Source organism: Coccinella septempunctata, chromosome 4 (assembly GCF_907165205.1).
Source record: "Coccinella septempunctata chromosome 4, icCocSept1.1, whole genome shotgun sequence".
Lineage (NCBI taxonomy): Eukaryota > Metazoa > Arthropoda > Insecta > Coleoptera > Coccinellidae > Coccinella > Coccinella septempunctata.
In genome coordinates, this window is record NC_058192.1 from 6,425,292 (window position 1) to 6,439,295 (window position 14,004).

Here is a 14,004-nt window from a genome sequence, read left to right on the forward strand (position 1 = left end):
ATGGTTCTGTTTCGTAGGCAGAATCAATCAATTCATTCGCATATATGAACGTATAACTATTTTCAACATCTTCAAGGGGAACGCTGGATCAGAACCTCACTATAATCCACGAGTAAGTTGAAAATTAACATTTAAATCGAGATTTTTTTTGAAACCCCCATTCATGATGGAACAGCAGACTGATGATCTAATCTATACCCAGGAGTAAATCGATCCTCTCTGTCCGCATCTATCTGCTAATTCTCCAGCTTCGTGTGGCATTTCCGAGATCGAAAAAACGGAGTTCTCCTGCGAACGTTGTAAAACCGACGTTGATGCGATCTAAAATACCTTACCTTCAGTACAAATATCTCCCCGGTGGTTCTGTTGATGTCGAATTTGCTGTTGGCGGGATTGTCAGGATCGATGCCCTGGCCTGTCAGGAAGTAGACGATGTTGTGAGGTCTGTCTTTATCGCCATCCGTGGCCATAACCTGTGAATGTGTCGGAAAATTAGATAGGAACTGATGGGAACGAAAGAACGTTTCTACTCAAAGTAGATAAGCGTGCAGGGCAAAGTTCAATTCGAAGAATATGGGGCGATCTCACTCAAATTGTCGTAGGGGTTAAATGTATACTCGATTCTTGTTTCTGTACCTCGACATAGATTCTAGAAGAGAATCTTTTGCTTGAGATAAAGCACCATATTCTCCAAAGTGAGCCACTTTTAATAAGATAAAAAAAGGTTCATGCATTAGCAATCTACACGTTCAATAACAATTATTGGCAATTCGAACAGAACAGCAAAAACTTAGTTACACCTTACCAGACAGGAACAGTTGATAAGAGTCTGTTTGTTACTCGTCCATATTCTAGAAATCCGAACTCTTTCTTTTCGAAGCAGCAGTCAGATGTCACCCACAGGACATACATTTACATATGTATATGTACCTTAGATATATCTGGTAGTCTCGCTTTCTGGATGGTGTTGTCCACATATATCAGTTCGAGTTAAGCTTTTTATCCAGGATAATACATAATAAAACTTAAGGTGTGAATTTAATGCATAGCATCAATCTATTTAATCAACAAACAGTGAAACTGAGCCATAAAAACGATTCGACTGATATCAAGACACATTATTACGAACAAAATTCAGAAGTTGTTGAAATATTTCCATCTTAAGATAGATTAATATGAAAGAATGAATAATGAACAGAAATTTTAGAGTTTCCAGATGTTCACCAAAGGAAATGAAGTCTAATAAGATCACCGCCCGAACGACAATAAGAAACTCATCGCGAAATATCCTCTTATATACGAAAAAGTTTCATCGTCTCTGATTAAGGCCATAATCAGGGATCCTCATAAAAAATTTCAACCGAACAATCCGGGTAGTGTAAGCTGAAGGCGGGAGCTCGGTTATAATTTTCAGTTTACCAGAAGATCCTCCGGAACACTTCAGGTTTTCCATCCTGGCTGATGCTAACGAACGATGCTTTATCCGGAATACATTCCCGGTAATGAACAATTCCGAGCGTAGGACTGGGACACTGAGATCTCAGATTTTTAATAATCCGTTTTTGATATAGACGGGATTCGGAAGACGGAAATTCCGACCAATCGAATTGTGCTGTTCTACGGCTCGGGGAAGAAATGGAAAATATTCAATATTGAACAAGATTCTCCGATAGAAAGTTGAATGGTCTCAGAAATTTCATTAGGACACATCGTAGTCTATAAATAGCCAGGGGACGATATGAATCCCGTATATCGGATCGTAAACAGTTCTTATTGGTTCATTATTAACCATTGTGAACCTACGGAACCGATAATCGAAAAAAAATTACGAATTAGCCAGAAATTCCCAGTTTTCATCGAGCGCGAAAAAAATCTCACCTGAACTTCTTAGAATTCACGTTTTGATCGAATAATATATCTGGATGGTAGCATATTTCCCGAAGCATTCAGTGATACTAAACATAGAAGGGAATGAAACGAGGTTAAGCGAAAAAAATATTGATTAATGTCAACGTTCACTGAATTATCCCTAAAGGCATTAATTGGCATTGGAAACAGAAAGAATATTCAACAATTCATTCTACTGATGATCCCTGATTTGCAATTTTCCGTTCCCGCTATAATTAGAGATGTCTAACAACAGCCAATGCATCCTTGTATTAATTAACAGTAACCTACGAGCTAAATACTGAAGTACAATGGCTCCCATCTAGGCTCGGTCACAGAAGTATCAGAATAATGGCTACGAAAAGAGGAACTAGTGGAGATCGTTTCAAAAGGAGAATTAAAATCATTATTCTTCTGTAATGGCCCTCTTTGTTGGCATTTACATCGCATCCGACAGTTTGGAGTGTGCCGGTTTGTTCAAACCTATGCGGGAAATGCTCTGCTGCAAGTCTTGTCGAGCATTTGCTTGGATCATACATAATACGTACTCCATACTCGTGCATCTATATGATCATTCATGAAATCATTTGATATTCTCTCAATATGAAAAGGAAGCTGAGAGTGAGTTCTGGAAAAACTAGTTGATCGAAGATTCAAATTTCGCTTATTGAATGAAGAGTCTGACAGCTGTCTTAAAAGAAGCGTGAGAGAACGCAGTCATGACTGGAAAGTTAACCTAGAGAGTACCTAGTACCAATCATTCTACGTAGGTGGGGATTTATAAAAGAAATTCCATTATATACCTACTTTTAAAAGAAGGACATTTTGATGACGACACAAAGTTGAAGTGCAAGATTTGGATACCTGTAATTGAAAATTATACCCCGAAGATGTTCACTGGCGCCAAATGCAATTAGCTCCGGATTTGGCGTAACTCTCAAGACAAATATTAACCCTGTTCCTAAATTTCCAGATTTCCTTATGAAATCCACATTGTGCCCTGCAATAATCGAGATTGTGGTTCGATGTAATGGGGCGTTCCGAATAATTAAATTCATTCCGATGTTCAAGAGTCTCGCTCATGATTTTCAACCACGATTTCGAGACAATATCTCTGGAAACCCAATTTGTGAGAAGGGTTTATCCATCGCTGCCTGAAAATACAATTCGGAAGGTAGCAGTGTTGTTTTTATGCAGGAAAACCAACTTCTGCAAGGAATATTGTACGAAGTCGTTATTTTGCACAGTTTTGAAAGTCACTGGAGTGGGGGTAAAGAGAAGCATCACAAATGTTTGTGTAGAATTTCCTCAACTCCCTTACTAGTAATCATTCACAAATTCTTGGTTAGTTCAAGAGTTAAATTCTCGAAAACTACGAACTCTGTGAATACCTATAGAAATTATCAAGTTATGTACTTCCTATTCCAATGATTCTTGTGAAATTTCCTTCGTATTCTCATCGTTTATTACTCGATTTCATTCCTGAGGAATTGCCAAAGCCATGATATCCGTAAAATTCGCTATTACACAATCCAAACTCAATTATATGTCGACGTCAAACATTTCGATCAGAATTTTATCAAAGTCGAAACAAGTTCACCCCGACAGAACAACTCAAACTTTCTTACGTTCGCCGTTTAAAATCGTCTGAAATTCGATGCAAGGAATTCAATTAATACATCTGTCATTTTTCCAGCTTGCGGTATTCGAAGTCCAGGAGTTTTCCCCGCGCGATCCTTTGTTCATTATTAAAAATTCACTCGGTAAGGAATTCGTAAAAAGCGAAGCGGCCATTACGAGGAATTGCGTTTTCGACGTTAACCCATCTCGAAGTTTTCAGACTGCGGTATTTTCTCTCATTTTGAGACTTGGAGTTGGAGTTTGGACGGGGAGAGTGCATCGAAGTCGAACAGGTGAAAAAATGAATGTGGGAAAGTTGGGGTGGGTAAATTTCCGTTGCAGAATAATAAATGAGATGAGTTTTCAGAAGAGAGGCTAGTTTGTTTTAAGGAGGATGGAATAATGAAGTGGCTATGCGACCCTGTTGAATGTTCTCGGAAGGAAAATGAGTTGGTTGCAAAATGGCGAATGCTCTATTCGTTCGAACAAAGAGCGAAGGAAGTGACGATGTGTTTTCGATTTGATTTTATTAAGAACACTCGCGATGTAGGTCGCACATGCCGAAGCTCTTATATTCAGTTATTCCGTGTTGAAAAACAAAGATCTTTCCTATCCGTGAATCAAAAATACCCTCCAGCCAGAGAAACCAAGTATCCATGACATCTATCAAATTCGCTTAGGTGGAATCGGAGGGAAAAAAACCTCGTTATCAAACATACTGAGAACTTGGATAGGATTAACATTAATATAACATCGCAGGCTTGTCGATATCCCAGACACAACACCCGGGAGGAATCTGATAAACATGGGATAAGGAAGATAGCAGATATGGGAAAATTTCCAAGTTTTATTAGACAGCTAGTCAGATATTTTTCCTCTCGGAGAAAACTTCTATTTTTTTCATTTTTCAGTTTGATTATGGAGGAGATTTTTCAATTTCATGTATCAGAAAGCTCTTCATATTCTATGTAAAAATTCTACAGACTGTTGAAATGTGCCTTCTCAAAAAGAGGTCGAATCATCCGGGTTCGCGAGAGAGAAGATTAGAACTTGATGAACGGGCCTCACTTTCGAAGCTCCACGTAAATTCTTTCATTTTTCGAATAAACATAATTCCAGAAGGTAGCTCCGAAAATAGGATAAATATGATTTATGTGCAAATATGGCGCCCGGAGCCAAACTGAAAACAGTTCCCGTTTTCTGGGGGATGAATTATGGGAAAGAATCCGCCAATAAACAGCGGAAGCTCCGTGGAAAGCCGGGCTTGGGAATACCCCCCCGGATTATTTCATATAGATTGGAGGTGAGTGCAGTTCTGGGAATCCTCGTGTAAATCAGGGTTTAGAAGTGAATCGAGCCCTGCGTTCGGGAGTGATATTATCGGTGGAAAAACTGCAGATTACTCTTTCATAGAACAGCTTTGAAACGCTCGAAATAGTGAGCGGGATTTCATTGGAAAATGGCGGAAATATTGAATGGAACTTTTTTACCTGAAGCTTTTAATCAGATCTATTCTCTATACAGAACACTTTTTGTTTATGAGGGTCCGCGCTTTTGAGAAAATATAATTTAAATTTTTTTTCGTGGAATACTTCAGTAATACAGCAGATTTTTCGAGGAGTGTAGAGTGCCCCCCTCGAGAATTTCGAGCTTCAACAGATATTGATTGCAGTGGTTCAGAATATCATTCACAGTTTTGTTTGGGGTTGTTCCGAATCCAAATAATCGCACAAAATGAAATTTAAGTTCAGAAAACAGGGAAAATCCGTGACAAGAAAATGTAGACTCCCCCAAATGACAGTTTTCATCATAACTTTCATTAAGTTAACCTAGTCGGTTAACCTTGGAGGCATTGCCTTTGTCGGCACTAATTTAATCACTGTTACATTTTCAGCTTTTCGTGCAAGAAATTTTGAGTGAGTAGGTAGCAATTGAGCCAACTTAACGACAAAAATCTCCCTTCAATCTGACTTTTCGAAAATATAATTTACATTTTTCTTCGTGGAATACACCAGATTTTTCGAGGAGTGAAAACAGTGTCCCCCTCGAGAATTTTGAGCTTCAACAGATTATTTATTGGAGTGGTTCAGAATATCATCACAGTTTTGTTTGGTGTTGTTTTGAATCCAAATAATCGCACAAAATGAAATTCAAGTTTGGAAAACAGGGAAAATTCGTGACAAGAAAATGTAGACTCCCCCAATTGACAGTTTTCATCATAATTTTCATTAAGTTAACCTTGTTGGTTAACCTTGGAGGCATTGCCTTTGTGGGCACTAATTTAATCACCGTAACATTTTCAGCTTTTCGTGCAAGAAATTTTGAGTGAGTAGGTAGCAACTGAGCGAACTTAACGACAAAAATCTCCCTTCAATCTGTCTTTTCGAACAATTCAAATCCGGCACTTTCCTGACAGTTTGTTGCCCTTTCTCTTCTGGATTCCCGAATTTCATTGGTTTGAAGAAAGGCTCATCTCGACAATGGCCAAACGGGGTGTTGGAATACTAGACAAACAAAATTGATAGTCTTTCCAGATCCGGGATTGGAGCAGGGCGACATCGTCTTGTCGATTGATCAGATTTCGCTATTTCATTACCCGTATTCGAGGCCGGTCCGCAAACGCCATTCCATAAATCTTGAACGGATGTGTTTACAGAAACTGTTGATTCCGTAGTCCGGGACCAGGAAGACCTATAAATTACGTTATAATTCGCCGATCGAAAATTAATTTCATGCACTTCCCTGTTTACCAACATGTTCGCATTTCCCGAATCGCATTAGGGACGTTCTACAGCGTGAACATCTGAGAAGGATTCAGGATTTCATTCTTAACAGATTATTTACTATGGAAATGGAATTTTCCGCGAGTTCACTTGGGGAAGATTATGCGGAACTCTTACGTTGAAGCTGGGAAATAATCAATTTAAAATGTGCAACGGTACGGTTAAGGAGGATGTTAGGATTTTTCAGCCAAAGCGTTATTCGAAGAAGTCTGTTATGTATGCTTGGAACTCTATTTCGAGGAAAACGTGATATTTTCAAGACGAAATTGGATGGAGATGACATAAGAAAGGAGAACTGTGTTAATTCAATATTCTCAAAGTTCGTCCTTTTAAATCCAACTAATTATTGCAGCTATTTGCAAGTTGTCATACACTACAATTGATTTCTCCAAGAGAGTAAGTAGCCACCAAGATTCTTCAGGAGAAACAAGCATTGGGATTCTTTCAAAAGCATCGATATAAATGTATTCTTAAGTGTCAACATTATGAGTTGATTCTCGGGTTTATCAAAACAGAAAAAACGCCACGCTCTCTTCAATTATGTTGGTTTAAATACGTAGCATGCCTGGAGTAATGGAACATTCATTCGATTATATTCCAGCGGTTGGTCCAAAAAGGGACATACCCATTAAAACTTCCCTTCGCGGATATTTATGACAATTAAAACTCAAGTCCTGTTATCCCTTCCGTCCATTCGAAGACTTAATGAGGGAACGAATAAATATATTTGAACGCCAAACAGAGGGGTTTCCCATTGTTTAATCAAGGGACGCGAGTTGCAGAACGAATTCTCGAAATTCCATTCTAATCAGCATCGAACTGCTGTAGAATTGGACGAAATCGTTCATATAATTCTCGTGAAACGGATGTCAGCTCTGCTCATATGCGATATGAGAAAGTTATGTGCAGAAAATCGTTCTGGATGGTGACGAATAAGAATGTTTCCTCCGGGTGGCGAATCTATTCGCAAACTGTGATAGCAGAACTTCCTGAACGACGAAAACTTAACTGTGTTAGTTGTTCAATGAAGCTCGTTGCCACAAACATCTGGTTTGTCACAGAGATTACGTAGCAATAACGTGAGATACCACGATAACGCGTTTCTATCTAGGATCTATCTGAACCAATTCAGCTGGGAAATGTTTCCAAGTAGCGTGATAGCATTATGTATTGCATAATAAACCTAGAAATTAACAAGCTATGGAAATTCGAGATATACATACACGATCTAGAAATTCGAGATATGATCTGACCTAATCTGTTAATCTAATCTGACATCGAGATATCAGTACAAAGATGATATAAGAAAAATACATCATAGCTTGTATCGTTGGAGTCGAGAGGAAATTTTTCATTCAACTTTTATTTAATTGAGAAATATCATCAATACTTCAGATATTAAAGATATCTTTGATTAGCCAATGGTTAAATAATACTGAATATTTTGAGACCCCATTGATTTTCATTAATTAGAGGGGACTTGTTTGATAGCTAAACTAGTTCGCAAAAAAATTCAGTACTCTTGGCTCAAATGATAAATAACTAAAAGGGAATGAATGTTTCGAACGATGGAGGAGTGAACACAATTTGAATCGTTACGTACAAATTTAAGCACCGTCTTCTTGACAAAGCCCGAAGCTCAGTCGGAATTCATCGAAGTGGAGCTTTGGAATTGATGCCCGATTTATTCGGTTCAATCCCTCTCGAAGAAGTGGAAACAATCGAATGATACGCAGTTAGGCAAATGAATCTAAACCCTGGAAAATCCCGGACATAATCTGAGCTTCACGGTATCTCTTTACTAACGAACCCGGTTCCCTGTTATCTGCGACGTGATACTAAAAAGTTTGATCTGCCATTATTTCAACATAATTTTTGAGTTTACATGGGGGATAAATAATGACGGACTTTGTAGTTGCCTCTCTTTAACGCTTGAGTAATGGACTTTTGGCGTTTTTCACCGAAACCTAGAGACGGAATTCGATTTTCTCACGATTGTAAAAGGTCCAGGTATGGGAGAACTGCCACGCACTATCTATTAATTAAATTTAGCTTTATTCCCCATCAAGTAATGAATTATATAGAACGTTGAAAAGTTTCCTTGTTCGCAACCAAAAAGCATCCATTACCTCCAACAAATATTCAATTCCAATATCACATAAATATGCGTGATTCATGATGATCGCCAATTTCATTTCGAATGAAAGCAAACAGTATCGATCCCCTCAATACTTCGTTTGCGAATATTAATGAAACCCTGCTCGTGCAATTACCGACATAATTTGCTCACATTTAAATGATAAATGAACGAGATTACAGCGGAAATGCTAAGTCGAGATAGAAGATGCGAACGTTCTTCATTATACCCGAAAATGTAAACGGATTAATTTATTTACAGAAATCATGAAGGCTCTTATTCAACATCATTTCGGATGCATGGGTTTTACGAATTATTATTCAGGTTGGTATCCTTTAGCAGGAGGGATCACGGGAGAAGGACATTTTGATGAATTCGTGAACGTAGAAAGATTTTGATCAGACCGACACGCTAACACGGTGAAAGAGCTTGAAATGGCACGGATGTAGGTCATTTCTACCGTGTGAAATGGAAGAGATATGTATTACGCCATTGGTTAAACAAAGCATCGAACTCACGTGTATTTTCAGACCATTTCGATTTCCATTTGATGCTCGGATGATATTTATTTTCAGGCAGTGTCGAGTTCCGTTTGAATAATCGATTCAGCAAAACAGTATCAGTAATGAATAGACCAGCGCATACACCATTTTGCAACCATAAGACCGAATTTTTGCTGAACAAAACGGATCATTTTTCTAATTATGCGCGAAAAATGATTCTTTACTGTTTGATAGAAGGCATTTTCGCAAAATTCTTCTTGTTTCATCATGATTTGAAAATCCTGAAAGTGACTTGAAAGATTGGTATTTTTTGTTGATGTGAATTTTCGACCAAGAAAATATTATATTTTATCTCATGTTTGAAATTTTTTTTTACTTAATCAAAATTAAAATTTTACACTTAAAGATATCTCTATAAGGTTTACGACTATTATCCAGATTATAAAGTGGATTCAAAGCTATTCGCTGAATTTCTTGGTATATCTACAGATTGTCCCGGGAGTAACTGTACATATTCTTATCAGAGATAGAGTAGGACTAGCTGAGTATGGATCGACTATAAAAAATTGATTTCTGGCTCCCCCAGAAAGCTACAGGGTGATTTTCGAAATTCATGGAAATACTGAGACCATCATCAAGGCCAAACTTATCACCAGAATTTATTGAAATTTGGGAGGTTTTTGACACTAGCTGAGATCGAGTCAGAGAGATATCGATTATTTCAATAAACCAGGGCCGGACTCATAAATCCTCATTTAAAATGTTCAGGGTAGAAACGTCCCTTTGTGGTTCGAATTTGAAATAATTGTTTCGCTTTTTAGAAAGCACCTGAGTGAAGCTTCAATACGTGGTGTCACAACTAATTCCTTTTTTATGAATTCTTGAAATTGGACAAAGTTCGAAAAATTGATGTAGATGTGACAACTTAGACTGGTATCGCATATTGAAGCTTAATTTAGGTTCTAAAAAGTGATACAATTATTTGAAATCCGAAATACAAAGTGATGTTTTACCTGAACATTTCAAATGAGGATTGATGAGTCCGGCTCTGGAATATTGAAATAATTGATATATCTCTGACTGTATCCCAGTATGTGTCAATAACCTCCCAGGTGTCAATCAATTACGTCGAAAAGTTTGGCTCTGATGATATTTCCATGAATTTCCCGTACTGGGAAAAGATAGAAATTAATTCAAAAATTAAAGTTATCAGGAATTTGGACAGTTTTTTATTTTCTCAAATGTTCAATGTGCCCTGAAGAAGGAGGAATTCGCCTCCGAAACGTTGGCACATTGAACATTTGAGAAAATAAAAAACTGTCCAAATTCCTGATAACCTTAATTTTTGAATTTCAATCATGGACGAAAACCAAACTGAACAGAAATTAATTTTTTATAGTCCATCCGTACTCAGCTAGTCCTACTTCATCTATGATATGAGTACGTAAAGTTAATCCCAGGACCCCATGTATAATTATTTCCCGCTGAAACACGATGCATGACACTGAAATGATAATTCTTTCATCTGACTGCTGCCCCGATGAAATAAACGGTGGAAATTTTTAATTTCCCAGTGAAATTACAGCCTCATTACTCGCGGAGATATCCCATCCACCTCCCATTAATTTCAGAGCACTTACCTTCATGAGCGTTCTGGGATAAATTCCTGGAACCTCCTCCTGAACAGTTTTCCTGTATACCGTTGTATTGAAGACCGGAGGGAGATCGTTTACATCCCTCACGTTTATCGCAACGGTGGTGGAGTTTTCATTCAAGCTGTCGGATGCTACCAGGGTAAGCTCGTACTATACATGCGTCACAATACATAACATCTAATTACAATAAAAAACAAGAAGTTTGGCTAGAGGATATGGTTAGGGGGAAACGAGAACTAACATCGAAAGAGTCGGAATCAGAGTCCGCCCCTGGCAAACCATGAGATAATTATCTTGCGGTGCAATATACAGAACAGTGTAAACGCTATATAAGCTAAGCTCAAATTACAAACTCATGTTGCACACTCGCCTATTGTGCCTCTATACGAAAGACTAAATTGGGAGAAATAAAAAAAAATGAAACGGGGAATTGCCCTCACGGTAACAATAGGCCGCTATTAAAAGCGACGAAACCATTTTCTGTTGTTTGTGCTCAACCGAAGTGGGTCAATATCGTGAATCTGATGAAGTGAATCTCTGGATGTAATATATTCACACAAATACGACCTTCTAGAGATAGTTTTATCAAGTGGTATATTCCGATTCTTCTTCCTGATTTATGATGCAGCCATAAAGTTTGGCTATCTACGGAAAGAAGTTCGAAAGAGAGGATGAACTTTTAACAACGGACTGTCGTTTTTTTTCTCTCCGAGTGCTTCTTTCAGGTGTTATCTTACAACGTTGAGAACTTCAGCTGCTGTACGGCTATTAATTTTGAGGAATAATGATGCTGAAAATTCATCTCTCTAAAAGGAAAGACTCGGAAGTAATTTCCAGGCAACTTTATCTAATTGATATCATTTTTCGCGAAAGTTGAAAGAAAATGTCCCATTTCAATGTGAAGATGGTCTGGTGAAGGGACTTTTTCAAGGGACAATGTATCTTCGATTCCCATCTATGAATCGAATGGTGAAAATTCAATGACAGTTTTTCTTTTAACAACCACAAAAAGTTCATTTGGTAACTGTTTATCTTCCAGTGTAAAATTAGACGAGTTTTCGAGGTAAAAATTCTAATTTATATTAAAATTTATGATAATCCCGATTCGAAGAAGCAACTGGTAAATGCTGAATATTTCACGAGTCCCTCTTTCTGAATACGAAATGAGCCTATAACCTAAAAGCCAAATTAGACCCAATTACGTCTTTCATGCTAACAAATCTGCAGGCAAACAAACAAAACAAACAGAATCACAGAAAAAGCACATAACGAACGAAAAAGAACTCATGCCGTATAAATGGGGTTGGAAACTCGCCCTCAACACGCTCTTCGGCAAGTTCCTATCGTCTTCTTCTGTGATCTGAGCCCTGTAGGTCGGTTTTTCGAAGACGGGCGGGTTGTCGTTGACATCTTTGATGTGTATCACGACGGTAGTATAGTTTTCTTTCAGGTTATCTGACGCAGCCAGACGTAATTCGTACTGCGGAAAATGCCGAGTTAGGAAAGAGGATAATGGAAAATATACTCTCAACATTGTAGGGGGTTCGTAAACTACCATATCGGAATGAGATGTTTACACCTAGAAATTTAAACTTGAATACACTGAATTCATGACGATGCCACAAGAATGCACCGAATCTTTCTATTAGTTTTGGCTTTGCCTTTCATTATTTTAACCAAAACTACGGTGATCAGCCTTATGCTTGTAGTGTATAAGATAACGACTTCCTAAATATAACAAAAAATATATAATATTGTCAGCTTCTTCTTGGCAAACACTCTAAAGTTTCGATAAAGAAATTCTCAGCTGCAAGTTCGAATTTTTCGAGAAGTAAGGGGTGGTTACCCCAAAAAATCACCACTGAAACAAACAGTGAGTAAAATTTTAATTTTTTTGTCACTCCTAATTTCAGGAAGGGTGCATATTCGTCCCCATGTTAAGTACAGGGTGGGCAAAATTCGTTGTCTACTGAGGGGATCTCGAGAACTATAAGAGCTAGAAGAGAACGGATGGAACATTTTTGACCTCTTATTCAGAGAAACAAAGAATGGTGAAAACCGTAGCCTCCTACGATTCTTCGTTTTTGAGTTATTAGCAAAAAATGAGATTTTGACGATTTCGAAAAGTTCTCATAACTTTTTGTCTTTGAAGTTGCAGATCTGAAACTTAAACCTTTTTAGGCACTTTTATACGTAGAAACCACTGACAAAAAGTTTGTTTCAATTCAAAAATTACAAATTCAATAAAAGTTTGCATTTGAAAACAAGTTCGCCTAATGATTCGAAATGCAAAAATATTTTCAGGTCGTCAGTGAATTCTACGTAAAAAAGTGCCTGTAAAATGTTCAAGTTTCAGATCTGTAACTTCAAAGACAAAAAAGTTATGAGAACTTTTCGAAATTGCCAAATCTCATTTTTTGCTTATAACCCAAAAACGAAGAATAGTAGGAGGCTACGGTTTACACCATTCTTTGTTTCTCTGAAAAAGAGATCGGAAATGTGCCATCCGTTTTCTTCTAGCTCTTATAGTTCTCAAGATCCCCTCAGTAGACAGTAAATTTGGCCCACCCTGTACACTAGTCCAAAATTGCTAGGAATCACTACACTTCCCTCAATTTAATTCAGATATATTTGCTTAAAAATTCTGATCAGATTCCAGAGTTTAATTGATATTTTTGTAATATGAATTTCTAATCGATAGAGAAAAAAAATTAATCGAGGACTTGCAAGTTTCGGTGAAGCTAGTAGTTGGTTGGTACCCCACAAGCTCCCCAAAAGCATATTCTATCATTCAAGGCTTACTTTCGATGAGAAAATTTATAGAATTTTGATACAAATTGGTCCAAATGTCCAGAAAAATGTAGAAAAGCTATTCCAGATCGTTAATAGTTTGTTCCAGCCAGGACACTTGTCTAAACATCTCTGTCCAAAAATGCTCGATGCAATGCGTGTCTGGAGAACGAGCTGGCCAATCCATCTTTTCAATAGCATGGCCTTTCAGCGCATAAACAAGGCGACTACAATGAAGATGGGCATTATCATCAATTGACACTTCTTATTTACAATATAGAGTTTGCTGAGCATATTCATAAAAGATCTTCCTCCCAGGATATCATTGAAGAAAATGAGCAATTTATTCGTGAGAACTCTCAACCTGTCTACCTTTGTTCATCTGAAATGTTCCGCTTTCTTTTATATCTCCAACCTCTGAAGGTACAGCACATAAAGTGAAATTTTTCATTTCGATTGCAAGAAAGTAGGAAATCCCGGAACTGTGTGTTTCGTCGTCGTGTTTGCAGTAAGTTCAGAGAGGATCTCCGGGTAATAAATTCGCCCATCTCAACCGATAATGTGCGGTTTAAAGAGTGGTCTTTATTGCATCATCCAGAAACGATAATGCTGCAGAAAGATACGAACGA

At 37.7% G+C, this 14,004-nt stretch overlaps 1 protein-coding gene across 10 annotated transcripts in view; it reads right to left on the bottom strand.

Annotated features, from left to right (window-relative positions):
• Positions 1-14,004, bottom strand: part of LOC123310662 (neural-cadherin) — a 303,888-nt gene that overhangs the window by 20,870 nt on the left and 269,014 nt on the right. For 8 of the 10 annotated variants that reach the window (XM_044894221.1, XM_044894218.1, XM_044894219.1 and 5 more), the window contains 2 exons: positions 11,901-12,065; positions 336-473 (listed from right to left, as the gene is read on the bottom strand). In XM_044894221.1, the coding sequence (XP_044750156.1) occupies positions 336-473; positions 11,901-12,065 (303 nt within the window). Of the gene's footprint in view, positions 1-335; positions 474-10,570; positions 10,736-11,900; positions 12,066-14,004 lie in introns of all 10 variants that reach the window. The other 2 variants (XM_044894220.1, XM_044894217.1) reach the window with 1 other exon arrangement.